At 35.1% G+C, this 27,523-nt stretch overlaps 1 protein-coding gene across 4 annotated transcripts in view; it reads right to left on the bottom strand.

Annotated features, from left to right (window-relative positions):
- Window positions 1-1,326: 1,326 nt before the first annotated feature.
- The window catches only part of LOC110096955 (cryptochrome-1), a 42,775-nt gene continuing 16,578 nt past the window's right edge, over window positions 1,327-27,523 (bottom strand). For all 4 annotated transcript variants that reach the window (XM_020823124.1, XM_020823125.1, XM_020823126.1 and 1 more), the window contains 3 exons: window positions 14,733-15,442; window positions 2,216-2,893; window positions 1,327-1,616 (listed from right to left, as the gene is read on the bottom strand). In XM_020823124.1, the coding sequence (XP_020678783.1) occupies window positions 1,554-1,616; window positions 2,216-2,893; window positions 14,733-15,442 (1,451 nt within the window). In that variant the 3' untranslated portion in view covers window positions 1,327-1,553. The remainder of the gene's footprint in view (window positions 1,617-2,215; window positions 2,894-14,732; window positions 15,443-27,523) is intronic.

The raw sequence follows: 27,523 nt of genomic DNA, 5'->3' as shown, positions 1-27,523 counted from the left end.
CCCATCATTTTTAGGCTTCAGCTTCATGATGCATAAGATATAAATTTTTTTAAGAAAATCTCAAATTAATCCCCAAATTATTAGTATATAACCAATTTAATCTTAAAGAGTATCACATTGCTCCAATCCATCCCTCAACTATTCCACATATTATAATTATAATTGATTGTCATGCGAGGGATGAAACACTTGCCTTCGATTGTTGGATGTGGAAGATTAAATCGATATGTCATGTCAGTTGCAATCATTGGCATTATTGGAGTATAAGTTCCCTATGTCGCTTGCTATTTTACATCTTATATGGATGTTCAACTTGCCCAAACTTAGCTACTATACGCGCATTGCGGGAGCTCGCCGTCCACATCTTTACTTTGACCCTTTGGTTCGCTCGTCGTAGGAGTTGGCTTACTCTTCGATACTGGTTGGTGTCATTGGGCTTGTTGATGTGGAAGTGCTGGAGACCGTATTGGCACATGAGTTGTCGTATACTCTGCTTCAATTTATTGGTGGTTACTTTGTGTGGCCAACCATCAATATAGTAGTCCTTTCATTTCTATGGTCCTCATATTGCGAAAGAATAATTAGTTAGGCGGAGGCCCTGGCAACCAGCGTGCCCAAGGCCTGGCAGCCAGCGTGCCCAAGCCTAACAGCCAGCGTGCCCAGGGCATGGCTGCCAACATGCCCAGTCCATGAGCCTGCTAACGTCCGCTACCAAAGATACTTATAAGTACTAAATTTAAGTTGTTTGTGCTTCAAGATGGCATGCTGGGAACTCATCTGTGCATGTAAAAGTAAAATCTATCCCAATTTAAACTTCATTTAAAAAAAAATCTGATTACTTTTGAAAGCACCTTTTTAATACAAAAATATTTTTAAATAACCAAATAATAATAATAATAAATTATCCCAAACAAAATCTTGATCTCTCAACTCTACAAAATTAATCTCAATTTAATCTCATAGAGATCTTTTGAATTTATACAATATAATACTATAAGATTAAATTGGCCATAAACAAATAGTCAAGAGACTAATTTTAAGACTTGTTTAGGATGGCATTCCTATATAAAGCAACTTTTTAATATAAAAATTAATTTTTTTTTTTTTACTAAAAAACTTATTTAAAAAAGCAGAAAGAAAGTGGTCCCAAACAAAAACTAAGTTAACTCAAATTTATCCTTCATAAACTTGATTTGAATTACTTTTTTTTTGCACCATTACTTATAAAAAATCATAAGAAAATACACTCTATGAACAAATAATAACATGAGATACAAAAATATAATAAAATAAATATATAAACAACACAGCCTAAAAGCATATGAGTGAACAAATCTCCAACAACTACAAATTTAAACACATTAGGATGTAAAAATTAATTACAAAAGATATACACACCAATATTTTTAACTTTTTTGGCAAATTTTATTTGGATCAAAATTTCCTAAACATGAACATAACAATTAGAAAATCACTGTGCTATGGCATTAGAATATCATCAAGATAAAGGTATTATTTAATAATTACAAAGAGTGATATTCCATTTTCCTCAACTAAGCAGGTCTCTTGCATGATCTCAGACCCTCCTTGCAGCTCTCAACATCAGCCTCTTCATACTGAAAGAAAGGGTTAAAGAAGCAATAAAACCACAAAATGTCAAGAGTAGTGCAAAAATTGGAAAAATTATTGTGCGGACTCCGGACGGCGTCAGATACCAACCAAAATGCACCATGTCACTTTTTGCTCGGTATCGGTGCTCGGCACTGCTGTGTACTGGGTGATGTGGTGCGTTCTGGTTGGTCTCCGGACCGTCCGGTGTTCGCACAGAATAATTTCTCCAAAAATTGGGCCAAATATATGGCAAAGTTTGTAAATTGATGAGAAAATCCTGTTTTGTATTTACCAATAAAAGCTAGATAATGGAAAAATGACTAAAATAAAAATTCCCTAAACAAATCAAGAACATTACATTTGATGAAGCTTTAAAAGGGTTACCTGAACAAATCAATTGATGTATCTAATAAATTTAACAATCCTTCAAAACATTATTTTTCAAACTTTCAAGCAAACAAATGGTTATTAGCTCATCTTATATGTGTCACAGATAAAATCAGGAAAGTTGGAGATCTGCAATATTTTAAAGGGCAAGTACAGGGACAGGTATTTTTCATGTATTTAGTTTATAAAGAATCCATATCTTCAAATATTAGCATACCTGTGCTTCCATGGCATTATCTTTCTGCACTGGTTGTGTTGATGGTGAACCTCTAAAAAATTGTGGCTTGAAAGCATCATACCCGCATTGATTTTTACTCTCTGATTCAGAATAGCATGGGAGTGGTACAGAAAATTGAGCCTCACTGATGCTTCTTCTCTTAGCAGATGAGGATTCTGCAGTAGATCTCAAATCATCTTCCTCACCTACAGTTCCCTTCTCATTATTTCTGAATTCAACTTCCTTTTTCATGACATAATCTAAATTTATACTTCGCTTTTTGTTAAAATTTGTATCCATGTTATGAAACGATGGCACTCTTTGATCAAGAGATGATGTGATGTCGGAAGCTTCTCGCCTAACAACCACTGTAGGAATATCAAAAGTTTGCATTTTGACATTGTCCGCGACAACTTCGCCTGCACCGTTAAATCTTTCGGCTTTCGCAGCTCGATCTAGTTCCCACATAGTGGACAAAGCATCATCAAGATGTTCTCTTGCGATATTGATGTCAACAATTGGTTTTGGGTAGTTTGATCCCAAGTCAACTCCAGCAGCTTTCAGTATAGATGTTGGAGCATCCCATGGATGATGTATCCATTCTGTGGGCATTCTTGCAAGCTCTGGAATCCAACTTCTTATGTAAGCTCCATCTGGATCAAATTTTCGACCTTGCACCTGATTCTCGATGGAACAGAAAGATGTGAAAATTTTTTTTAAAAAAGATGTTTTTTGACCGATCAAAAGCATAATAATACCACCAGTTTCATAGAAGCAATGAAATATATGGTTCAGAAACACAATAATTGAGTTTAGATATAAGGGTCATGGATGATTAATTATTTTGTGCAGACGCCAAACGCCGTCCGAAGACCAATCAAAATGCGCTACGTCACCTTTGTGCTCGGTGCCATGGCTCGGTACTGCTCGATACAACTCGGTACGACTGATGTAGAGCATTCTAGTTGGTCTCCGGACGGCGGTCTACGTCTGGTCTCCGCAAAGAATAATTTCTCCATAGGGACCTCATATGTGACAAGTTTCAAAATGATGCGTTAAGATGAGTTAAAACTAAAATGAAGATGCAAAAGTTGACTACTTGATAGATAACAATTTCTAGCTCACTATGATGCACAGACACGGACACGGCGACACGGATACGACACGACACGGACACGACACGACACGACACGGACACATCAATTATTAAAAATATAGGACATGGACACGGGTTGAACATGTTATTATAATTTTATATTTAAAAAATAGTGTATAAAAATTAAATAAGTATAATTTTAAAAATAATTTGAAAATAATAAGTCATTTAACTAGAATTTGTGCTTAAAATGATTAATATTAGGATGTCGAGAGTCATGCGTCGATGCCGTCTATCAGTCACCGAGAGGAGATGAAAATACCTTCAATTCCAAAAAAAATGAAAATGAGAATATTCGATGATTGGGTATTAAGTGCAAACGTTGATTTGATGTTGTGAATAGGAAATAAGAAATTTAAATCCCGCCAAATACAAGAAATTATATTTAAAAAAAATTCATAAAATATTTAAGATACGTGTGTCGGACACGCGTCAAATTTGTATTTAATATTTTTTAATCGGACACATTTTCGACATGTCCGACACGTGTCGGAGGAGTGCCGGACAAGTGTCGTGTTGGACACTGCACGCCTCTTTGAGGAGAAGTATCGGTGCATCATAGCTGGCTCATCATCATTATTATTACCTTGTCTTAAAGCTTAATGAATCCTAATTTTTTGTTTATTTATAATTTCTAATGAGTGTTACAGGAGAGATTAAACCTATTTACTTTTTTTAATAATTTTTATTCATGCTATCTTAGATATACATCTTTCCCATAATAATTCTTTGACACTTATTTTACGTGTGCATCTTCTATGCATATAAACATTTATCAGCTAAGAAAAAAACCAAGTATGTCCATAGATTTCACCAATATATTGAAGTTATCGATAGAGAGATTGGATGGTTGAGCAACTTACGTTCTCTGATTAGGTTTGCAGACTCAAAGACAACACTAGACTAGAGCAACATGCCTGCAGAAAATGTTGGATAATGGTTAACCATTGGTGAAGTTTCATTACTTGTGAAGATTACTCGGCCAATGCAAAGTCCATTGCCCTTGAATGGCTTCAAGCAGGTTTCTTACTCTATTCATTCAACATCACTGCATTTCATGCAAGAAGCTAATGTGTACTCAATAAAATTACACCGCTTCAAGCAAAACCTATTAGCATAAATTCATTACTTGGATTACCAGGAGATCAAGTTTTTTTTTTTTTTCCTTTTGTCTACCACACGCTACATCTTGGGGGCGTGCCCCGGAGGCAAGTGATTGGCCATTGCAGATCCCTAAAGCATAATGATGTCATAAAAATGTCAAATAAAATCATGCAACACTCTCATATGATGCAACATTAGGATGGAACAAAATTAAGCTAAGGTGAGGGAATGTAGGAGGAGAGCATGAGAGGAAGAGGCATTGAAGGTGAATAAGTGGAATTCCAAAACTTATCATCTTTCTAGAGTTTAGAATAATGTCAATTTTCTAAAATAGAAATTATGTTAGTAAAATTGTATGATTCTGAGTATGGTAGGACTCTGCTAAAATATCTAAGAATTCATAAATCAACCCAAACCCAACCTAACTAATCAACTTGGGTCTATTCTCATGAGGCATAGTTTAATTTTGGTTCCTAAAATAAGCAGAACGGATATAATGGGTCGGTTCTCAATTCCTCTATTCAGGTAACCCATCACCGGCCCAAACCAAAACTAGAAGGCATGAAAATTATCTTTCATAGAATTCAATGGAAGACTCAAATACCCAATCAAAATCCTTTATAATTTTGCTCTAAATATGTAAGTTTCATATTGTTTGAAGTGATAGTTGATAGTTATCTTGTATGTTTGCACGCAAATTGCTTAAAACATAAATATTTACAATTATACCAAGTAAAGCTAATGTCATTTAATTGAGATTTTAAAATGTTATGTTGTTGAGATTGAAATAGGGAAATTCAGTTATCTTTGATAGGGTTATACACTAAGATTGAAGCATTCTTCTTCTCTAAAATACACAAAATTAGCCATGGAATAATGTCAAGCATATAAGTATAATTAAATCTAAAAACTGAACCCAAATCTAAACAAATGATATAGAACAAGAACCAAATAAGAATAATTGTTCTTAGATCATGGTTTGATTCTCAAAGTAATCTGGATTAGTTCCATTTCTAATAATAATGAACAAAATGGAGTAAATTTGGGTGACATTTATAATGAAACTAATCCAACCCAATCCTAGTTGCACCCTAGAACATGGGTAGTAAAACCATCATTAATAACTAAGTTAAGCATGAATGAAATAAAAATGGTAAGATGATAAGTAGCAAAATTAAATAGGAAAAAAATGATTTTTTAAATGCATAATAATAAAACCAAATGAGTGCAGAATGAGTGTGTTAATTCCTATTGATATTCCAATAGAGGTGTGGAAATGCTTAGGAGATGAAGGAATTTCATAGCTTACTAAACTTTTTAATACTATTTTGAAGACTAAGAAGATACCAGATGAGTGGAGAATGAGTGTGTTAATTCCTATTTTTAAGAATAAAGGTGATGCACAAGATTGTGCGAATTATAGAGGTATTAAGTTAATGTGTCATACTTTAAAACTATGGGAGCGAGTTATGGAGCATAGGTTGCGGCGTGATACTAATGTTTCTCAAAATCAATTTGGATTCATGCCGGGTAGGTCGACTATGGAAGCCATATATTTATTAAGAGGTTTGATTGAGAAATATAGAGAAAATAAGGAGGATCTACATATGATATTTATTGATTTAGAAAAAGCATATGATAAAATTCCAAGAGAAGTGCTATGGAGAGTTCTTGAAAAGAAAGGAGTCAATAATGCTTATATTCAAATCATTAAAGATATGTATGCAGGAGCTATTACTTGTGTTCAAACACAAGGTGGATTGACCAAGTATTTCCCTATTTCGGTTGGGTTACATCAAGGATCAGCCTTAAGCCCATATCTTTTTGCTTTAGTCATGAATGTTCTCACTAGACATTTGCTAGAGGATGTACCTTGGTGTATGCTTTTTGCTGATGATATTCTTCTTGTTGACAAGACTAGAGAGGGAGTTGAAGGTAAACTTGAATTATGGAGGTCAACCTTAGAGTCTAAAGGTTTTCGCTTGAGTAGATCTAAAACGGAATATATGGAGTGTAAGTTTAGTAGTAATAGACCTAGTGAGGGGATTGTGACTTTGGGCAATCAAGTCATTAATAAGAGTACACATTTTAGATATCTTGGATCTATTGTTCAGAGTGATGGTGAAATAGATGGGGATATTATCAACAGAATTCAAGTTGGATGGTTGAAGTGGAGGAATGCATCGGGCTTGTTATGTGATAGAAATGTACCCCTCAAACTTAAGGGAAAATTCTATAAGATGGTAGTGAGGCCTGCAATGCTTTATGGTGCCGAATGTTGGCCATTAAAAGAGAAGCATAATAATAAGTTAAGTGTGGCAGAGATGAGGATGCTCAGGTGGATGAGTGGCTTTACCCTTAGAGATAGGATACGAAATGAGCATATACGTGAAAAGGTTGGAGTAGCTCCAGTAGAAGATAAGATTAGAGAAAGTCGCCTTAGATGGTTTGGCCACATAAAACGACGGCCTTGCGATGACCCGGTTAGGAGAGTAGAGGTATTAGATTTGACTTATGTTAAGAAAGGTAGGGGTAGACCTAAAAAGACTTGGTTAGAAAATATTAGGAATGACCTTTCTTTATTAGATTTAAACGAGAATTTGACTTTTAATAGGACACAATGGAGAAAAAAGGATTCATGTAGCCGACCCCACATAGTGGGATAAAGGCTTGATGTTGTTGTTGTTGTTGTATATAGACAGCCCCATGTTGTTGTTGTTGATGTTGTATTGGGATGGACAAACTATATAATACTTCAAGTGAAAATAATATTGCGAGATTTATAAATAGGAAAATGAGTACGTTAATTTAATATGATACTGATTTTGTAGATAGTTGAGTTAAAGTAGAGTAGGTTGTGTAGTCCATCAAGTATTTGTGACATGTAAAGAAGTATCCAAAATTTTATAGAAAAATAGCAAAATGAGTGGAACCAAATTGCATGTTTGACTCTGGCATCCCAAATGCATAAATATCCAGCATGGTACAATGACCTTTTAGAAGTGTTTTTTGCTTCATAAAATTTTATCAAAATATTGCCTATTCTTTATTCCAGTCTAGTTAGCTAACAGCACTTTTCATATTTCTTCAGGATGTTGCTTATAAACCGGAGGAGTTTTACGTAGAAACCAGGAAATGTGAGCCTGATGCTAGTTCAAGTGTGGTTAAAATTTGTGAAAGGTACCTTCTCTAGTGGTCATTATGAATTGCATTGCTATACCTTGTGTACTTGTATTTATTACTTGAATAATCATTATTTTTGGAAGGCTTTTGTCATCATTGTGTTGGGTTATTAAGCATAGGTGGTAAGGTTGAGTAAAAGAAGCAATATTTGAAGGTTCTGGTCATAACATTTATTAGTCATTGAAATATTTAAGAAAAAAACTGACCAAGACGGTCTCTCGATATTCGTGTAGGTCATTTTAGTTTCAAACTATATATAAAGTCTAATTTAGTCCTAAGCAAAACTTTCCAATTTTGGAATTTCCTAATTAGGAAAGTTTTAGAATTCGAATCATAAGGGAATTCAAATTCAAACGGATTGTATTTCAATCCTTCCTAAACCACATGAGCCAATTTGGAAACCAATTACTTGCTCCCATTACCAAATCCCTCTCTCTTGATACCGCCGGCCTTACTAGGCTCCCCCTCTTTAATTGCACCATTAATTCCTCACCCATTTGAAATTAAAATTAATTTCAAATAAAATTCTCTCCCAAATTTCAAATCCTGAAATTTATTTCAGGATTTGTCATTAAGAAAATCCTCTCTCTCTTCAATAACCGTCAGCCCTAGCAAATAATTCCAATAGGAATTGTTTCCTAATTCATCCCCAACTCTTTGGAAACAATTTGAAATCTCCCCACCCCTCTTGGCCGAATTCCCTGAAGCCTTAATTCCCACTTTATTTTGCTGATCCGTTAAAGGAATTAGGAATTAATTACACCACAGCCCATCAATCCCGTCAATCTACCCGCACCTCTCCCTCTCTGTCAACGTTTCCCCTTTTCCAATTAACTCTCTGCCAAAGAAAATCTGAAGCTCACTTCAGATTTTGTTTTTTCTTGTTTGCTGGCCTTCAACGTTCACCATCCCAAGAGAAACTTTTCTCTTCATTCATCTCAAGAGGTCTAAGCAAGACAAAGGAGAGAAAATCTGAATTCTCTCAGGTTTGGGGAAATAAAACTGACATTGCTCTCAGATTTCGGAGAAGAAATCCTCTCCCGAGCAAAGCCATTTTTTTTGTAAGAAGAAGACGACGCATTCCCCTCCCCAATTCAATGTCGAATGGCGGATCCGGAGCTTGAGTGGGGTCTAGTGTTCAACGCCGACGGGAGTATCAACGTCCTACGGTCGCCATGCTTCGACGTAGAATTTGAAGACGAAACCACCGTGGAAGAGTACTTGGAGAGAGTCGTCCCGATCCTTGCAAGCATCTACGACCGACAACTTTCAAAGTACACTTGGAGCCTCAACGGCCACCTACGACATCCACCCCCACCGGCTACTTTTCTTCCGACGAAGTTCTTCGGCGCCCTCTCTCTAGTGGTAACATCCTTCATCGCTTGGATCTTCTATCTCCGCTAAAAGCCTACTAATATTTGAGTTAGACGGCCCCGAGGTGAAATTCTCGTTGTTAAACGTTGGGTTTTTACTACTTGTACTTTGCATTTAATTCCCCTTGGATTTTGGAATGAACTGTTTTGGTTAACCTCAAGTGCATCTCTTTGGCCTAAGCAAGTTAATATTTTGAATTCCTAACTCAAATTTTATGTACTAGCTTTAAATTCGTAAGGAGCAACACTTTAATCATTTCTCTTTAATTTCTAAATAACTCCTAGTAGTTTCACATCATAATCTCCTCCAAATCAGAATTTAAATTAAATCTCATGCCATAAATAAGTCCCCCCTAATTGTAATTATTTTTTTCCTAAATAATTTCCCTTTGATTAAGAACTTCCTATATAGCTTCCTCTTGATTAGAAAACTTCCTAATTTCCTCCTAATCAAAATGGCTAGTCCATCACAATACTCGATAAGCTACCATCTAAGTCAAAAAGTTTCTTGGAGTCTACGACATCAATGCCCTTAATAATAGAAAGGGAGTGCGAGGCTAACTCATTTGAAGGATTTGTGCCAATATCCATTGATGCCAACTAATATGATATCCTTCTCTATGCTTAGTTCAATAAGAGTAGGCTAAACAGACTCTAAATCTATATTAACAACTGGAGTTTATTCTAGATTTTGTATGCATTAATGAACTAATTAAGGTGGAATTGCATGTTCAACAAAAGAGGATAACTTTGGATCATTTATATATTCCCCTTGCTAATAGTTGTTAAGATCAATAATAGGTGATTTCCTCATTTTTTTAATTAACTTTGAAACAATCGGAGTATTTATGCCCAAATATTTTGCAAGAGATACAATAAACAAGAATGCTTTCAAACACAACCATAAGGGGAGCCAATCTAAATCTCCATTTCATAAGGGATTGCAACATCCATTTCCACTAACACCCTAGCCACAAACATGCTGGAAAGGAGCAATTGCAACATTACTTTGTAACGTTTTGCTAAAAATAGAACCCAAAAAATATAATGTAAATTGGTTGAAATAATAACAACGAGGGAAAGAAATCGAGAAAGTGAGAGGACCACTTTCATATGCATATAAAAATTCACATATATAGAAAAATTGTCTTAAAGCTATTCTAGAGTAATTTACTTACACAAATAATTTGATGATAATGACAAGGATAAAATAACCCAATAGACTAATCTCCATCCAAATGCAAATCTGATATAAATTTACATATAATATCAAAATTAGGGGCGCTCCCCATCAAAAATTTTCTCAATATAGAGAAAAGAATAGAGTAGCTAGCTCAGAGATCTCTGATTCAATAAAAAAATGAGTTGGTTTATCCAAAAATGCATAGGGTTATTTGTATTAATGAGGATCTGATTTTTGATAAAAAAAAAATAAAAGAAACTGGGTAAACGAAGCCCTCTGATTTTCTGGAGCAAGTAACCACCCAACAATTGTAGAAAAGGATCAAGGGATGCCAATGTGAGCAAATATAGTAGCCATACTTATTCAAACAGCAGGATGAGGAATCACATGGAAATCTGCAGGCATTGAGATCATTGTAGAGAAGAATAGCCTCGCCAATCAACCTAAAAAAGTAGGCATAGGAGAAGCTCGCTTAGAGGTCAAGGCATGAACCAACTCTAGGCAAAACGAGAAAGCATGGTGACAGATATAAGTTGTTGAGTAGAATTAAAAGGGAACAAGCTAAAACAAGCAAGCAAGGAAGCTAATCTTAGAAGCCAACGTCAAAGATGGCATGAGTGCAAGCACAATGACCAGAGGTATATGCACTCTGCTGAAGAGGCACAAAAATTTAAACCAGGAGTAACAAAGGCTAAAGATCATAGGGAGACCAAGATTCGACAACCATGACAACCTCCGAGATCAACCAAACACATAATTATGCACGACAAAGGGCAAGTAAACATAACCGTGTACAAAAAGGATGTGTAAGGGCACAAATCGTAGTTAGAGCAAGGTGAACATGAATCCGAGCGCATGAATGCATGAACAAGACAACAAAGCGAAGACACAACAATGAGCATGACCAAACACACGAATATGTGCAAGGATATGATTAAAACAAAATAAATGATTATAATGAATAAATGGTTGAATTAGTGTAGAAAGTGTACCCAATAAATGAGTTGAATAATTAGTCAGATGAATAGAAAGAAGGAATAACCTAAAGTAATATGAATATAAATTGTTCAAAATAAATTACGAAGATTAATAGAAAGAAGAAGGAATAACCTAAAGTAATATGAATATAAATTGTTCAAAATAAATTACGAAGATTAAGTTTAATGTCTTAAGAAGCACTTAGCACGAATGAATGAAAAATTAATGCTCATAAATCCAACACCAAATGATAAGGCTAATGATAATGTTCCTACATCTAAGGCTTCTTATTTCTACAGTTGAATTTATATGGCTTCCTATTCTTATAACGCTTATTGGTTGATATCCTTATATGGGTTGAGAGGAGTGAAGGTAGTTGAGGGCTTATTGAAGGTTGGTAAGTAAAATTAAAAGGTGTGGAGGTGGAGGACGTTGATTGGTTTTGGGGAGGCAAACCTCGAGGCCACGCCCACAAGGGTTGGGTTATAAGGAGGCAACAAAACTTTGTAGGATGATTTGTGTTTGAAGGTGGATGTATGAGGAAGCTATGAAGTACCGACACTTCTCCTCAAATAATTCAAACATATTCCTAATTTTATTTTGGTCCTTACATTAGTGTAAGTTTTATACTATGTTGCATCGATACACCTATTTATGAAGGCGTGCTGTATCTGATACACCGATACTCCGATACTCCACCGATACGTGTCGGATACGCCAAAGCCGTATCCAATTAAAATACTATTTAATTTCAAAAGGACACGCGTACCGATACGAGTGTCCGTTGAAAAATAAAAAGAAATCTGAAAAAAAAAAAAAGACGTGTCGTAATGCGAGCAAGATTCTCTCATTTCCGAGATGGATTTGAGTCTTTTGATGATATGAAAATATTAAAAATTATTAATCTTTCACTTGATGAGCCTAAATTAGAAGCTATGATTTATTGAAGATGATATGGCAGTTCAAAGACAAACCAATGAAGAAGATAATTATATCATTCCTTCTATTGAATAGTTGAAACTTCATGTGCTAGATAATTTATGTTTATACTTTTGTTTTTGTACTAGACATTTAATACTTACTTATATTTTGATATTATAAGCTACAATGCTACAAATGATGTTGTTGCCATTTTTTTTGTAATTTCAAATATTATGTTTTGATTGCTTTCTTAATTTTTATGTATGATTTATAAATTATAATGTCGTGACCGCGCCGTACCCGTATCCTGTATTTTTAAGAATTGACGTGTCCCGTATCCGTATCGTATCGTATCCGTGTCGCCGTATCCGTATTGGTGCAACATAGGTTTTATACATACTTAGTTAATCTACTTCATGCTCACTGATTAATTGCATATGAATGAATCTTGTTGTTCTAAAGCATGCATTTGAATAAATTTTAAATATATCTTTCCAAATCATGTTTTAGACAAATTATTTGCTTTAATATGTTGTTGATTTTCTAGTTTATAAACTTTTTTAAATCATTACACCTACATGTATCATATACTATAGCATTGCAATTAGTCATATCCATGTTTTGCATCAAAATATTTGCTTAATAATTGCTGTTAATTATGACAATTAGAAGTACTTCAGATGTAAATAAGATATATAAGAAACTCAAGGAAGTCGATAAAGTAAAGTCTATCTAGAGCCCCTTATAGAAACTAACTGTTAGAAAAACAGTATCATATGAATTTGGATGAATGCATGCAGTTAGAAAATCCATAAAGTTTTAATATTAGTCTAATGTTTAATGCAGTTATACTCACTGCTTTACAACCGGATGTATGGTTGTTGCACCTTTACTATAGTTATTCATCTCTATTCCTGCAGATTGTATTGTTCCTGTCTATTCCAGCAGTTTGAATTGTTGTGGTGCTTATTTTATTCCTAACAAACTCCATATTATGTTGGATTTTTGGTCAGTTGGTCTTGCGGAACTCCATAGTTTGATTATTCCAACAGCTTCTAATTAACTCCTAGTATTCCAGCTCTGTTAAAAGAATTAGGAGATGTTCTCTTGAAACTTTCAATTGCTCTCTTTGAGGGTCTACTAAGGAAGCTAAATTGAAGAATTGTGATACCATCCAAGTTACTTATTTAAAACTATTTTATGAGACTTATGAACATGTATATAATATGAGATGCGCATTAGTTCTACGGCACAACAATAACAACATCAAGCCTTTATCCCATTACGTGGGGTTGGCTATATGTATTTTTTTTTTTCTCCATTGTGTCCTATAAAGAGTAAAATTCTCATTTAAATTTATAAATTAGTTCAATGGTGATAAAAATTTTTTTGAATGGGTAAATCTTTCAGTTTCTTGCTAAAATGTAAGAGTTGAAAATTTTGAAACAAGCCACCTCCTTATGCCAGCATGAGCTTTACTTTTTAATGATTTCTTATCCTTTAAGACTATCTTTTTCTGCTTCCTTCTTACCATTTTTTAGTTATCGGTTGAAAATGTGATTGATTTTTATTATATTTGCTAAAATCTAATACTCTTTATTTACATGAAATTTTAAACATTTGCATGAATTTTATGATCCCTAACTTCATTGTTGTTAACTTCAAGTAGAAGCTAAAATTCTTTCAACAAATAAAAAAAATAGTTATTTTATGATTGAAAGCTTATGTCCTTCAAAATTGCATATTTATTGCATTGTTTAGTGGCATCTAAATTTATATTGCATTTTAAATGTACGCCAAATTGCCAATAACTTAGCCTTTAAGAAGTACTACATCATGAAGAGTCTAGGGGCCACTCCCCACTTCCTCCCACATAGGCTTGAGGAGTAACCTTGTCCCACCCAAACCAATGATTGGGTTAAGGTAGTAGTGGCTTTGTGGGTTATACTAGGTAGTCTCAACCTGTTGGAGAGATGAGAAATGGAGTGGTTCTCAACTCTTAATGATTTACTAAGGTGGGGGATAGTTGCAAAGGTGGAAAGAAGACAGATGAAATGTGGGAAACAGCCCTTCACATGGTGATCACATAGGGAGATGTAGATGGAAAGAAAAAGGGGAGAGAAAATAGAGAAAAAGAGGTGTAGTAGGAGGATTAATGGATGGGCATTATACTGGTGGATGAAGGTGTTGGAGCAAGAGATGTAGTAGAAGGTTGGAAAGAAAGAGAGAAGAGTGAAAGTGGCCAGGAGAAAGAGCTTAGGAGGAAGCAAATGAGCATTGGGCAACCACCAACAAATGGTGACAATGAGTAGGTTGGGCTCAAGGTTCTTAAGTCTGGAGAGGTTATTTCTGGTATTTTTACATAAGCTCAAACAGGTGCTAGAAATAGCGAACTAAAAGATGCATTTTAAACCTTTTAGGGACCAAGAAGAGAAACAAAAATTAGTAGGCTTGCTAGCCAAAGCTAAACTTCCGTTACCTCGAAGTATACCCAATCATTTAACATGATATATGCTTAAATGATGCCAATTGAAGGATCAAAGATCAAATAACATTCAAAATTACAAATAGAACAATGAGAAAATTATAATTAAAACATTAGCAATAGCTGGAACAAACCTCTGGACTGTCAAGTCTAATGAGCTCATGACCATCAGGTAAGCTGCCTGAGATATATTGCCAGCCAAGGATGTCACTTTCCAGGTCAGCATCCAAGAGCGTATCCCAAAAATATTTCATTCCCCACGTCCATGGAAGTTGAAGAAACTTGACAAAGAAGCTTGCAACTATAACTCTAGTTCTGTTATGCATCCAACCAGTTGCCCAAAGCTCCCTCATGCCTGCATCAACTAACGGGTACCCTGTCCTTCCCTGCCGCCAAGACTTGAACTGTTCCTGATCCGCACGCCATGGGTAATGCTTCAAATTCCCCAATAAAGACATTTCATGAGTGAAGGGGAAGTTAAAACATAGATAACGTGAATATTCACGAAGACCAATAGATCGAAGAAAGAAGTCGACACTTTCGACTGCATCAGAATTTTCTTTTGTCCATTGTATCTGCCTCATTCTCACATTTTGGAAAATTTTTCTTACGCTGATCTCACCAAAATGAAGGTAAGGTGAGAGCAAGGAGGTAGTAGTGCCCTCAAGCTTCATCCTATTTTTTGAATAGTTTAATAAATTTTCTCCCACAAATACAGATAGCACTTTGTCTGCATTGCTCCAACCTGGGGACCATCCCCTACCAAGCAACGCATTGCTTGGCTTCTCAGATTCCTTTTCAAGACCCAGTTCCTCAATCGAACAACTGTCAAGACTTTCAATCCCTAACGTTCAAATTCAAATCAGAGACTAAAGCAAATTCTACTGCTAATACATTGTAATACCAGACAATTCTAAACGTTGATTGATAACAATCATTTGTTGAAGTAACCATCGCAAAATGTAGAAGAATAAACTGGATAGGAAACAACTAATCTAAATTGATAACAATCATTTGTTAAAGTACCCATCTTAAAATGTAGAAGAGTAAACTGGATATGAAACAACCTAAACAACTTGGTAAATACGAAATTTGGCTTGAGTAAAGTTAAAGAAAAAATTGTGAACAAAATAAAAATAGTTCGTCACCATTGATGAGAACCAACAGCAATTTTCAAATTTTGAGAGCCAATTCACATAACTTCATTAGCTTCCTAAATAAGCAATTAGGATATAAATTTTATAAATACACCAAAATCCTTACTTTATCCCCATTTGTCAACCACATCTCTCAACCAGCACAACCTCTGTTGTGACGATGCTCCATAACGTAGCCCCTACACCATGGCAAATAATTCTAGGGGGCCCAATTTGATTGTTTCAAAAATTCCCTCAACTTTGCTTGATCAAGCTTGGAACCGGTATTGGTAGTTTTAAAAAATTTTAATAAGCAGTTTTAAAAAATCATAATTACAACAAGTTTAATCAACGGCCATTCTAAACATCCAAGCTTTAAAATAAAATAATTGGAGATGTACAAGAAAACAAAAGGGTCATGTGCTCTTTCAAGAGAGTGCCTTGTAAAATGTAAAAGAATTTAATCATAAGACTTTAGCCATTAGCAACAGCTTTAGAAAAGTTTTTTCTTCACATTTTAATGATTAGAGCAGCTTCTGCAAAAGAAAAGAAGCATAATTAGCAGCCATTCTGAACATACCTAGCAGTCCGACCTGCACTGCAACTTCCAGGAGTGGCATGGGACGGAGAGTCGTCGGAGTTGAAATTTATTAGGACTTCGAAGGAGATAATGGGTAGTTTAAGATGTTGGAGGCAGAGTTCAAATTTATTAGCAAAATATGTAATGGGAGGGAAATTCTATATATATATATATATATATATATAATTTATTTATTTATTTATTTATTTATTATGTCAAATTTACCTTTTTTGTTGTTTGGGGGGTGGGGGTGCCAAATCCGCAACAAAAACGAACAAAATTGCTTAATTAGTTGAGGGAAAAAACACAAGTTCACTGACCAAGGTCGTCGATCTGAAGTTGAACCCGCTCGAACCTTGTACCCTATGATAGCTTGCGTGCAGAAGATGATGAAGAAGACAAAGTTCGGTTGAAGAAAATGGAGGAAGAAGATGAAGCTCTCAATCTCCCTATCATGATCCCACTCGAGGATGTGTTGGAATGACAATAACGGCATGATGACAAAGGAGTTGGACTGAAAGCGATAGCAATTTGCCATGTCCAATTAAAATATTATTTAAATTTGATTGGACACGCGTATCGGATACGCGTGTCCTATTTAAAAAAAATAAGAAAAAAGTAGCCGCAATTTGCTCTATTCATTTCGGCTATCCGCTCGATATCTCTATTCATTTATACGGCTAAAACATTTCGGCGAGCTAGGTTTTTCATTTCCACACAGGTGTTCATCTTTTTTGTTATAGTCGAAGGAGCGGCTCAACGACGCGAGCATAGGAGCAGACAGGATCATCCTTCGTCGACAAAGAGGCTCGATGACATGAGCATTAAAGCCGACAGAATCCTTCGTCGACGGAGCGACTCGACAACACGAACAGTAAAGGCGACGTGAGCATTGAAGGTTTGTTTTCTTCATTCTTCGTTTTCTTAATCGTAGGCTCGATACCGCTCGGTACCGCTCAGTACTGCTTATCGCTCGGTACTCGATACTGCTCGGTACCGCTCGGTACTGCTCGGTACCGAGCGATACTGGAACTTAGTATCGCTCGGTATCGGAACTCGGTACCGGAACTCCACCAGGGGGTAGCGCCCCCTTAGACCCCCAACATAAGCGCAACATATCTACACTTTTAATTAAAAATTTTCATGTTTCAAATTAATGTGGATTAATTTGTGTCGATCCTTCATAGGATAATGAGCTCTAGTGGTATAGGAATTGGGTCTAATGATGGTCCATCAGAGATCAATATTAAAGATAACAAACCTCTATGGGGTTATGTGACAAAAATAGGTAAAACGTCAAAAGGGGGTGGAAATATTACATTCAAATGCAATTTTTGTAATGCCACATACAAATGATCATATTATAGAGTGAAAGCTCATTTGTTGAAGATTAGTGGTCATGGAATTAAAGTATGTCCGAATATAAGCTCATCACAAATGGCTAAATTACAAAGAAAAATCAGTGAAGCTGAGCAAATGAGTAAAAAAGAGCTTCCAAAACATATTCCACTTCCAAGCACTCATGCTTCATATCATTCATCATCTTCTTCAATTAGAATTGATGACAGTACTGTTAATAACGAGCCTTTTCAGATGGAAGGATTTGAACAAAAGAAGTAAACATATTGTAGATAGTTGTATATGACATATCGAGTGCACAAGGGGTCTTTTTCAACAACTCGCAGACAGCACAAAATGTTATCTACAATAGTGCTTTGGATAAAGCATTTAATTTACAAATGAGAGAACAACTAGATGGGGAAATAGCTAGAATGTTTTACTCAGCTGGACTTCCTTTTAACCTAGCAAGGAATCCACATTACAAGAATGCTTTTACCTATGCATGCAATAATAATCTTGCAAGATACATGCCACCAGGATATAATGTCATTAGAACAAAGTTGTTGCAAAGAGAGAGAGATAATATTGAGAAATTGCTCGAGCCTACTAGAGGAGTTTGGAAGAAAAAAGTAGTTACTTTGGTTTTTGATGGGTGGACAGATCCACAAAGAAGACCACTTATCAACTTCATAGCTGTAACAAAGAGCTATCATATGTTTATCAAGCTGTAAACTATGAAGGACAGCACAAGGATAAGTTCTTCATTTTTAATTTAATCAAAGAAGTTATCATGATGGTGGGGCCTTCAAACATCATCCAAGTCATTACTAATAATGCACATGTTTGTAAAGCTGCATGTTTACTTGTAGAGCAAGCCTATCCTCATATTTTCTAGACACCATGTGTTGAGCATACGCTTTATCTTGCCTTGAAGAACATTTGTGCAGCTAAGAATACCGAGGCAAACGAAATCACCTACAATGAATGTCATTAGATCACAGTGATTGCTGGAGATGCAATTGTAATTAAAAATTTTATTATGAATCACTCCATGAAACTCTCTATGTTCAATGATTTCTCTAATTTGAAGATGCTTGCAGTTGCTAAAACTCGATTTGCCTTAGTTAGAGTGATATTGAGAAGATTAAAAAAAATAAAAAATGCTTTTCAAGCTATGGTGATCAGTGACAAATGGTCCTGTTATAGGGAAGATGATGTTGGAAAGGCTAGATATATTAAGGAGAAGCTTTTAGATGATTTATGGTGAGATGAGATTGAATACATCATAAATTTCATAGATCCAATTTATGAGATGTGGAGAGTAGCTGATACGGATAAGTCTTGTTTACATCTCATTTATGAGATGTGGGATTCAATGCTTGCCAAAGTAAAAGAAATTATATATAGATATGAGAGGAAGACACTTCATGAAGACTCAAATTTCTGGGATGTTATTTATGCTATTCTAGAAGATAGTATGAGCAAAAGTAAAACACATTTACATTGCTTGGCTCACTCACTAAATCCCAGGTAAATTTCAATATTTTTCATTATTAATTCACAATTTGTTGTTTAGTAATTTCAACATTTTTTTATTATTTCATTTTAATGTTTTTCGAAGATATTCAACTAAAGAATGGCTTCAAGAGAATCCTCAAAGAGTTTATCCACATAAATATTTAGAAATTTTAAATATGAGGAAGACATGTTTGAAGCATTATTTTTCAAATGAGGAGAGAAGAAGTGTCAATATTGAGCTTGCTAAATTTTTTTGTTATTTAGAGGACTTAGATGACCAAAAGTCATAGCATGATAGGTGGACAATTGATCCGAAAATGTGGTGGATTATACATGGAGCTTCAGCACCTCTACTTCAAACAATTGCCATAAAATTGCTTGGCCAAGTTTCATCCTCATCTTGTTGTGAAAGAAATTGGAGCACATACTCGTTCATCCAATCAATGAAGAGAAATAAAATTACTCCACAATAGGTTGAAGATTTAATTTATATGCATAAAAATTTTCGACTTCTCTCAAGGAAAACTCCAACTTATATGAAAGGAGACAACAGGATGTGGGATGTTGCTGGAGATGGATTTGAATCTCTTGAGGATATGGGAATATTATAAATTGAAAATCTTTCACTTGATGAGCCTGAATTGGAAGCTATGATATTTATTGAAGATGATATGGAAATTCAAAGACAAACCACTGAAGAAGTTAATCCTATCATTCCTTCTATTGAATAGTTGAATTTTCATGTGCTGGACAATTTATATTTTTATTTTTTGTTGTTGTACTAACAATTTAAATATTTAAAACTTACTTTAATTTTTATATTATAAGATACAATGTTACAAATGATGCTGCTTTCAATTTTCTTTGTCATTTCAGATATTACGCTTTGATTATTTTCTTAATTTTTATGTATGATTTATATAATATAATGTCGTATCCACGCTGTATCTGTATCCTATAATTTTAAGAATTGACGTGTCTCATATCCGTATCGTGTCGTATCTGTATCGATACAACATAGATGATGGAAAAAGATAAAGCTCTCTCTGCCTCCCTATCCCGACCTAGCTCAAGCTTTTTAGTGTGTTCGTTGACTGCATGGGTGGGTTGGTAATATAATATGATATGTTTATTAATAGTAATATAAGCAAAAAAAATAGAATCCTATTTTGAATGAGGAGCCGCCTCAAAACACCTCGAGATGTGTGCCTCATTTGAAAAAAGCGCGCAAGCCTCACAGGAACTAATGAGGCTTAAGCCTTGAAGCGCCCCCAGTGTGCCTCAAATGCCTTTTTAATCCATGATTAATGCCTAAGCTTTTAAAATTGATTCATGGGTTTAAAAAAAGCTATAAGTGCTTGGATGGCAATGAGATCCAACTTCTTACATGGTTTGGAAAATCAAAGTAGACTACATGTTTTAGTCATTAGGTCAATCAATGGCAATGAGTTCCAACCCTAAAATTTTTTAAACCCTTTTTTTTTTGTAATGCTAATGTCATTAGGTCAATGTGATTAGTATATTTGATTTACATTTGTTTAAAAAAAAATTCTTGAAACATTTTTTGTAAACCTAATTTATTTTTGTTTTAAATATTTTTTTCGCTCGACTTGTTATTGTAGGATTTTGTATATGATAGTTATATGCGAAGGATAAAACCATGTCGGGTCATAGGAATTACACAGCGTAAAAACAGCTCAGCTGTCAAGTTGCTATTGAAAGCAGCAACAAGTCATATGTATGCTTAAATTGGAATTATTGTTTGAATGTGGTAAAGGGAGGTGTGATTAGAATGAATGAGAACTCATCCATATCACATAAGTATGTGGCACTATATGCCAAAATGCTCGATACGATGACGGAGGAGATCAAAGCATACATGAGTAAAGCAATAATGCCGAAGCACTTGGCACAAGAATAGTTTGATGATAGAGTTGATGTTGGCTCGTACTATGGTAGTCGGAGCTCATCATCCTCATTACAACCATGTCCAATAGGGGTGTAAAGGGTCCCATGAATTACTACATGACGAACACGTTGGAGCTTATGCAAGAAGATAGGCCATCTGTATTAAAGAAACTAACCTTGAAGATTGTTAGGAAAGCACGGATATAGGTATGAATGGATATATAGATATTTTTCTTATAAGAATGCTATCCTTTCAGCGTTGCAACCTCCCTACTTAATACAGCATGATAAGTAAATTTATTTATTGCATAGCATGTTGGAGGTGAGGCAGCATTTGCAAGCTATGTTCACTTCAACAAAGTGGTTGAGTTGTACTTAAGAAAAGGAATCTGACATAGTGGTTTATGCTATTGCAACCACTCGGTTACTTATGCAGGTTCTGAGGATGGCAAATGCTGAGAAAAGCATTGCAATAGGTTTCACATATAATGCTACGAATGAAGCAAAGGAGCTGATTGCCCAAAACTTAGGAGGACAAGAGGGCGACTAAAGAGAAATTTGGGAGTTACAACTTCATAGCCATTCACATGCAGCAGGTTATTACCTGAATCCTCTATTTAAATAAGCAAAGAATAAGTGAACAAATGCTGAGATCAAATGGGATTATATTATTACATGGATAGTCTTATAGCTGATTCATTTGAGAAAATAAATGTTGATATGCAATTTGTACCTTTCAAAAATAGGGAGAGCTTCTTTGGGCTGCAGCATACGAAAGACAATTTCAAAAATGATCTCCAAGTAATTTAATTTGTTTCTTTATACAACAACAACAATATCAAGCCTTTATCCCACTATGTGGGGTCGGCTACATGAATCCTTTTTCTCCATTGTGTCCTATTAAAAGTCAAAATCTCGTTTAAATCTAATAAAGAAAGGTCATTCCTAATATTTTCTAACCAAGTCTTTTTAGGTCTACCCCTACTTTTCACGTATAATTTGTTTCTTTATGTTGGATAAAAATTTATATGTCAAAATAATTCATTTTATTTACTATATTCATGTAGTTAAACCTTAGTTAGCTGGCATAAACAATTTGGTGATGACACTCCAAAACTATAATGTTTCGTTGTAAAGGTTTTGGAATTAATGTGTTCTTCATATAAATATAAATGCAACTAAAGCAAGTACAATCAAGTGCACGCGAAGAGAAGAAATCGTTCAACAACCCTAAGGATGAATTCCTTAGTGTGCATCATGTACAGCAACAAACTCAAGAACATAAACTTAAAGAAATGGTTGAAGGAAGATGAAGACCCATTGATTTGTAAAGACATGACATCAAATGATACATGATTTGTGGATGATGAAGTGGAAATAACACCATATGAATTATAATAATAAGATTTGAGCATTGATTTGTTTTATGGTGATAAAAACAAAGCAACTGCATCCACTACAAATCAACTACAAAAAGAATTAAAGAGAATAGTTATATGAAAAGAATTTATTTTTTTAAGCTTCTTTAATTTGGAGTAGGGGTGTAAACAAGTCAAGTTAAGCTCGAGTCACCACTGACTAGAGCTTGAGCTTGCTAATTAACCAAGTTCGAGCTCGAGGTCTAGCTCGAGCTTTATTTTGCGAGTTCGAACCGGCTCACAAGCTAGCTTGTTTACTATGAAAGAGATAAAATGATTATGATTCAAGCAATTACCATAACAAAATGATAAAAAGAATGAAAAATAAAAAATATAAATAATAAATAATCACTTATCATAAGAAAGTGAGATAAATTTTTAAACATTTTTAACAATTTGTGTACTTAAAATCACGAATGCTAATGTATTTTAAGTCCATTTTATCTTATTTTAAAACAAGCCGGCTCGCAAGCTAACGAGTCGATTCAGGGTTGGCTCAAGCTTGGCTCGTTAGCTCATCAAACTCAGCTCACAAGCCATTTATCAAGCAGAGCTCGAGCCGGCTCACTAGTCGGCTTGACTCACTTAGACCCCTAATTTGGAATAATACTCTTATCTTTATGTTCATAACAAATATTTAGGGAAGATGAAGATAAAAATAGATAAAGAATAAACAGACTGAAAAGCATTTGAATCCATAGGTGATGAGGCAAGGGAGAGTAAGTCATTATGATGAAGACCCCTCAATAATGATAATGCAGATGACTTCTAAGTTGTTATCATACTAATTTAGTTTTATTTAAGAATTAAATGTGGATAAGTAAAGAACCGAGAAAGAAGGAATTTGAAGTTAAACATGATATTGTATGATACTTTCATGCAATTCTTATATTTTATATTTTGTTTTGCTCATGCGATATTTGGATTTCAATTCTATCTCATGCAATTCATCACTTATCATTTAATGTCTTGTGCAATTTTTTGTTTCATATGAATGCCAATTTGTTACTTCATAGTTAAATATAAAAGTTAATATTTTATCCTTTAACATATTATTTTGTTTTTATAAAAAAAACTTTTAACCTTCATTTTTATTTTACTCAATTTTTGGCCTCACCAACGGAAAACTCCTCAATACTCAATTGCGGAATTTTAAACCATGGTGAGAAACATCAATGATAGTAGCAGACGGTAAAGAAGTCATGTCGATCAATCACCATATATGAAGAGACACCAAAATCTAAAATTCAAAGCATACTGGAAACAATTGTTGCAGAACAAAGGAAATAATGTGGGAGGCAGAAAGAAATGCCTGAGAGAGTTGGACTAGAAAAATAGAATCCTCCTAAGAAAGAGTGATTGACTTAGAAGTAGGGCTGCAAGTGAACCAAACGTTCGACGAGCTACTCGTTGTTCGGTTCGATTAAAGCTCGTTTGTGATCATTTAATAACTAAACAAACAAACTTGAACAATATTTTAAATACTCGATTCTTAAATAAACAAACTTGAACACTATTGTGTTCGGGTCATTTATGTTCGCGAACAACATCATTTGAAGTTCGTGAACAAGCTCGACATTAAGCTCGATTCGTGTTCGATTTTGAACTTGTGAATAAGCTCGATAAAAATAACTAATATTTGACTATAGAATTAATAAATATAAATAATAATTACCTTTGTTATATAGACAATTGCTTTTATTATAAATGTGTTTATTCATAAATATGTTCATGAGCTTATTCGTTTGATAGTTAAAAAAAAATCGTTAAAAATGTTCGCGAACAAGCTCGATAAACACTAAACAAACGAACATGAATTGAACATGAACCAAACATGAACACTCATTAATTTAAATGAACCAAACATGAACACAAACAATAAAGCTCGAACAAACATGAACCAAACTTGAACAAGCTGATATTAAATGAACACAAACATGAACACTCACATACTCGGCTCGACTCGGTTCGTTTGCAGCCCTACTTAGAAGTGATTTTTAGAGTGGAAATGTCAATAGTAATCACAAAGGGTAAAGATGCATATCAAACAATGGACGGTAAATTAATTTGGGAATTATTAAGGGTCTATTTGTGGTGATTGCAACTATCAGAAGAATTAGCTATAGAATATTATGGGGAAAGCAAAATTTTTAAAACTACTAGATGAATTATACTTTTTACCTTCTAAAAAAGCCACACAACTTTTTATAACTATGCACTCTAACGTATTTACTTGTAAAAAAAATACTACTCATCAAAAATTTTCTGAAATGCAACAAGAATGTTGTAGCCAAATATGACTAGTAGTTTTCTGGAAAGGAAAACAATGAAAAAGTTGCTCCAAAGAAGCCCTAAATATTTTAGCAACTGAGAACGTGCATCTTGAAATGATGTATGAAGACCAAAGAGAAATTTGGCAATAAGCAAATCCCATTTTGTTTATTTCAATAGCAATGAATCTATATTGAAGTAGCTCCTCAAAACACAAGTGTAATACTCGAGAGAAAATAAATCAGAATAAATAGTATATGCCATGGAGGTTTTACTTTCCTGAAAATAGGTGGAGTGAGTAAATACCACATCACCTTATCCATCTTTTGAAGCATAAAAATAAATACAATAAAGGGTTCAAGAAAATTGAGGATCTATGTGAGAGAATATAATCAAAAATTTATCATTTAACCCATTTATTTCGAGAGGAGAGTTAAGATAACTAAGTATCTCACAATATCCCAGGAGGATAGAAAAACGTATGAGACCACAAAAGAAAGTTGATACTATTAAGTTTGATATAAGTGCTCATGATGGATACGACTTTTATCTTCAAGGAAGAAGTAAAGGAACAATTGATGAGCACCACAAAAAAAGAGAAAATGTTAGAGGGAGAAGTTCAAGCAATCATATAGCTAAGAGAAAAAGATGTAGGAGATGGCATGTCATATGAGATGGAGTGTAACAATGACATTAAAGGGTTGTTTGGTTGGTAGCAAAATAAATGTAACGTAAAGTAAATACCAACATTTTAATTTTTTCGTTGTTTGGTTTGACAAGGAGCAAAGAAAAATGAAATCGCAATGTATTCCGAACTCCCCGTCCATCTTGCAGGTAAAGTAAAATTGCTCAAATTCAAGCAAAAAAGGAATACAAGTGATGCGGGCGATAGAAATTCAGCTCTTTGACAATGACGATTTCACCCCTTCAATGACGTTCCCTTTCTGTTGGACTTAGCTCCTTCAACGACGTTTCTTGTTCCTTGTTCGACTTTGCCCCAACGACAACATTCCCTTCTCGTCGCATGAGGTAGAGTTTTGCTCGGTCGCTTCTTCAGCGGCTCCTTATTGTTCGACTTCGCCCCTTCGATAGTAATGTTCCCTTCGTCTAAGTGATCGATCTGCATGTTGTGAAGACCAGTAGCCGTTGAAGGTTCAGTCCTTTCCTCCAATTCAATTGAAATGTCCATCTCAATCATAGCTATCGCGTCATAATGGAGGTGTAGAACGTACCTATCGCACAAATGGGAGTTACGTCCCGAGCCAACAGCTTGTTCGAATCTTCCAAATCATTTGTTTATGCTTCATCGTGATGGATATCCCGAACTTCCTGCTTGTGAAGATCGACAGCAATGGCCAAAACCACATTAAAATTGGTCTAAGAATCCAAATATTTCTCCTGATTCATGTACGGTTGGAGATAGGGATTGATGTGTCGACTATTTCAAACCTCCCAGAGATGGAGTATCATCGAATCTGAGCAAAGACGGACAAAACTCACCATTCGAAACCTTGTTGATTGGGGCATTAACATTCTTGACATCAATTACGGATGGCTGCAAGGTATGCAGCTCCGTGTGGGAACCTAGAGCCGCAAGATGGTAGGACCAACTCGCGCGGGAACCTGGAGCCACAAGGTTTGTCTTCTGTGTTTGATCAGTTGGGGGACTTCAATATGGCAAATAAATTCATTTTAGGAATAGGCACAGTAGATGCTCGATTGAATGTCTAATGTAGAACTAAATGAGTAGATAATTATGCAATGTTGAAATTAAAGGCCTTTTAAATTAGTGCAATAATAATTAAATTTATTTTTAGCGATTTAAACAAATTTTGAAAATAAGAAAGAGGTGATTTAAGCTTAGGCCAAATTACACAATAAGAGTTAGAATCATGAATAATCAGTTTCAATCAAGCTTAGCATAGCATGGGGGAATTTCAAAGGAAATCTCTAAATTAACATTTAGACTAGTCACTAATTGGATCCACTCACTCTCTTGATGTTTGGTTAAGCGGAGACAAATTGCACAACCTTTATGATGCCACAATTGAGAAAAAACTTCAGAAGAAATATGATTAGGAGAAGAGTTTACCTTCGTCCGGAGTACTGGAACTTCTAGATAGCAAATGACAACCTTTGGACAGCAGAACGACAGTTGCTTAAATTTCAAGACAGCAAGCTCACTTGCTCAGAAAATCTGGACAGCAGACACGGGGAGGCTTTGGACAGCAATCGGAGGGGTTGAAGCAGTGGCATGATGTGGGCTCCGAAAATTCGGCCCCGGCCTCCCCGCTCGCTCGCGCTTTCTTTTTATTCGGCGAGGGAGTTTTAACTGAATAAGTTCCGAGGTAAATTTTGGAAGGCAGATGGGTTTGTAGATAAGATACTACCCAGAGATTTCGCCCTCATTTTGTGAGGACTTTATGATCTGAGTTCTGGTTTCCTATAGGCGCAAGCCCCTATAGTTAATTACCCCTCCCGATCACGAGAGAGAACTTTCGATTAAGGCTAGTCGTCAATCAGATATGTAGAAATACGTGTTATCTGGCATATAGTAGCAGCATGGGTATGAAATTTTGGAAATTGGGTTTGGATTTGAGTATTTGGAAAGGTTTGAAAAGTTTGATATTTAAAATATGAAATTTCACCACCAAGCACTTAAAAGCGAATGGTGGGGGGATGGATGATAGACCCGATCAAGATCCCATGGTTCCGTCATCCCGGGCCATCGTGGTCCCTGGTCTACTTAGTCA

Source organism: Dendrobium catenatum, unplaced genomic scaffold (genome assembly GCF_001605985.2).
Source record: "Dendrobium catenatum unplaced genomic scaffold, ASM160598v2 fragScaff_scaffold_334, whole genome shotgun sequence".
In the NCBI taxonomy this organism is placed as follows: Eukaryota; Viridiplantae; Streptophyta; class Magnoliopsida; order Asparagales; family Orchidaceae; genus Dendrobium; species Dendrobium catenatum.
This window is presented reverse-complemented; position numbering and strand designations above follow the sequence as displayed.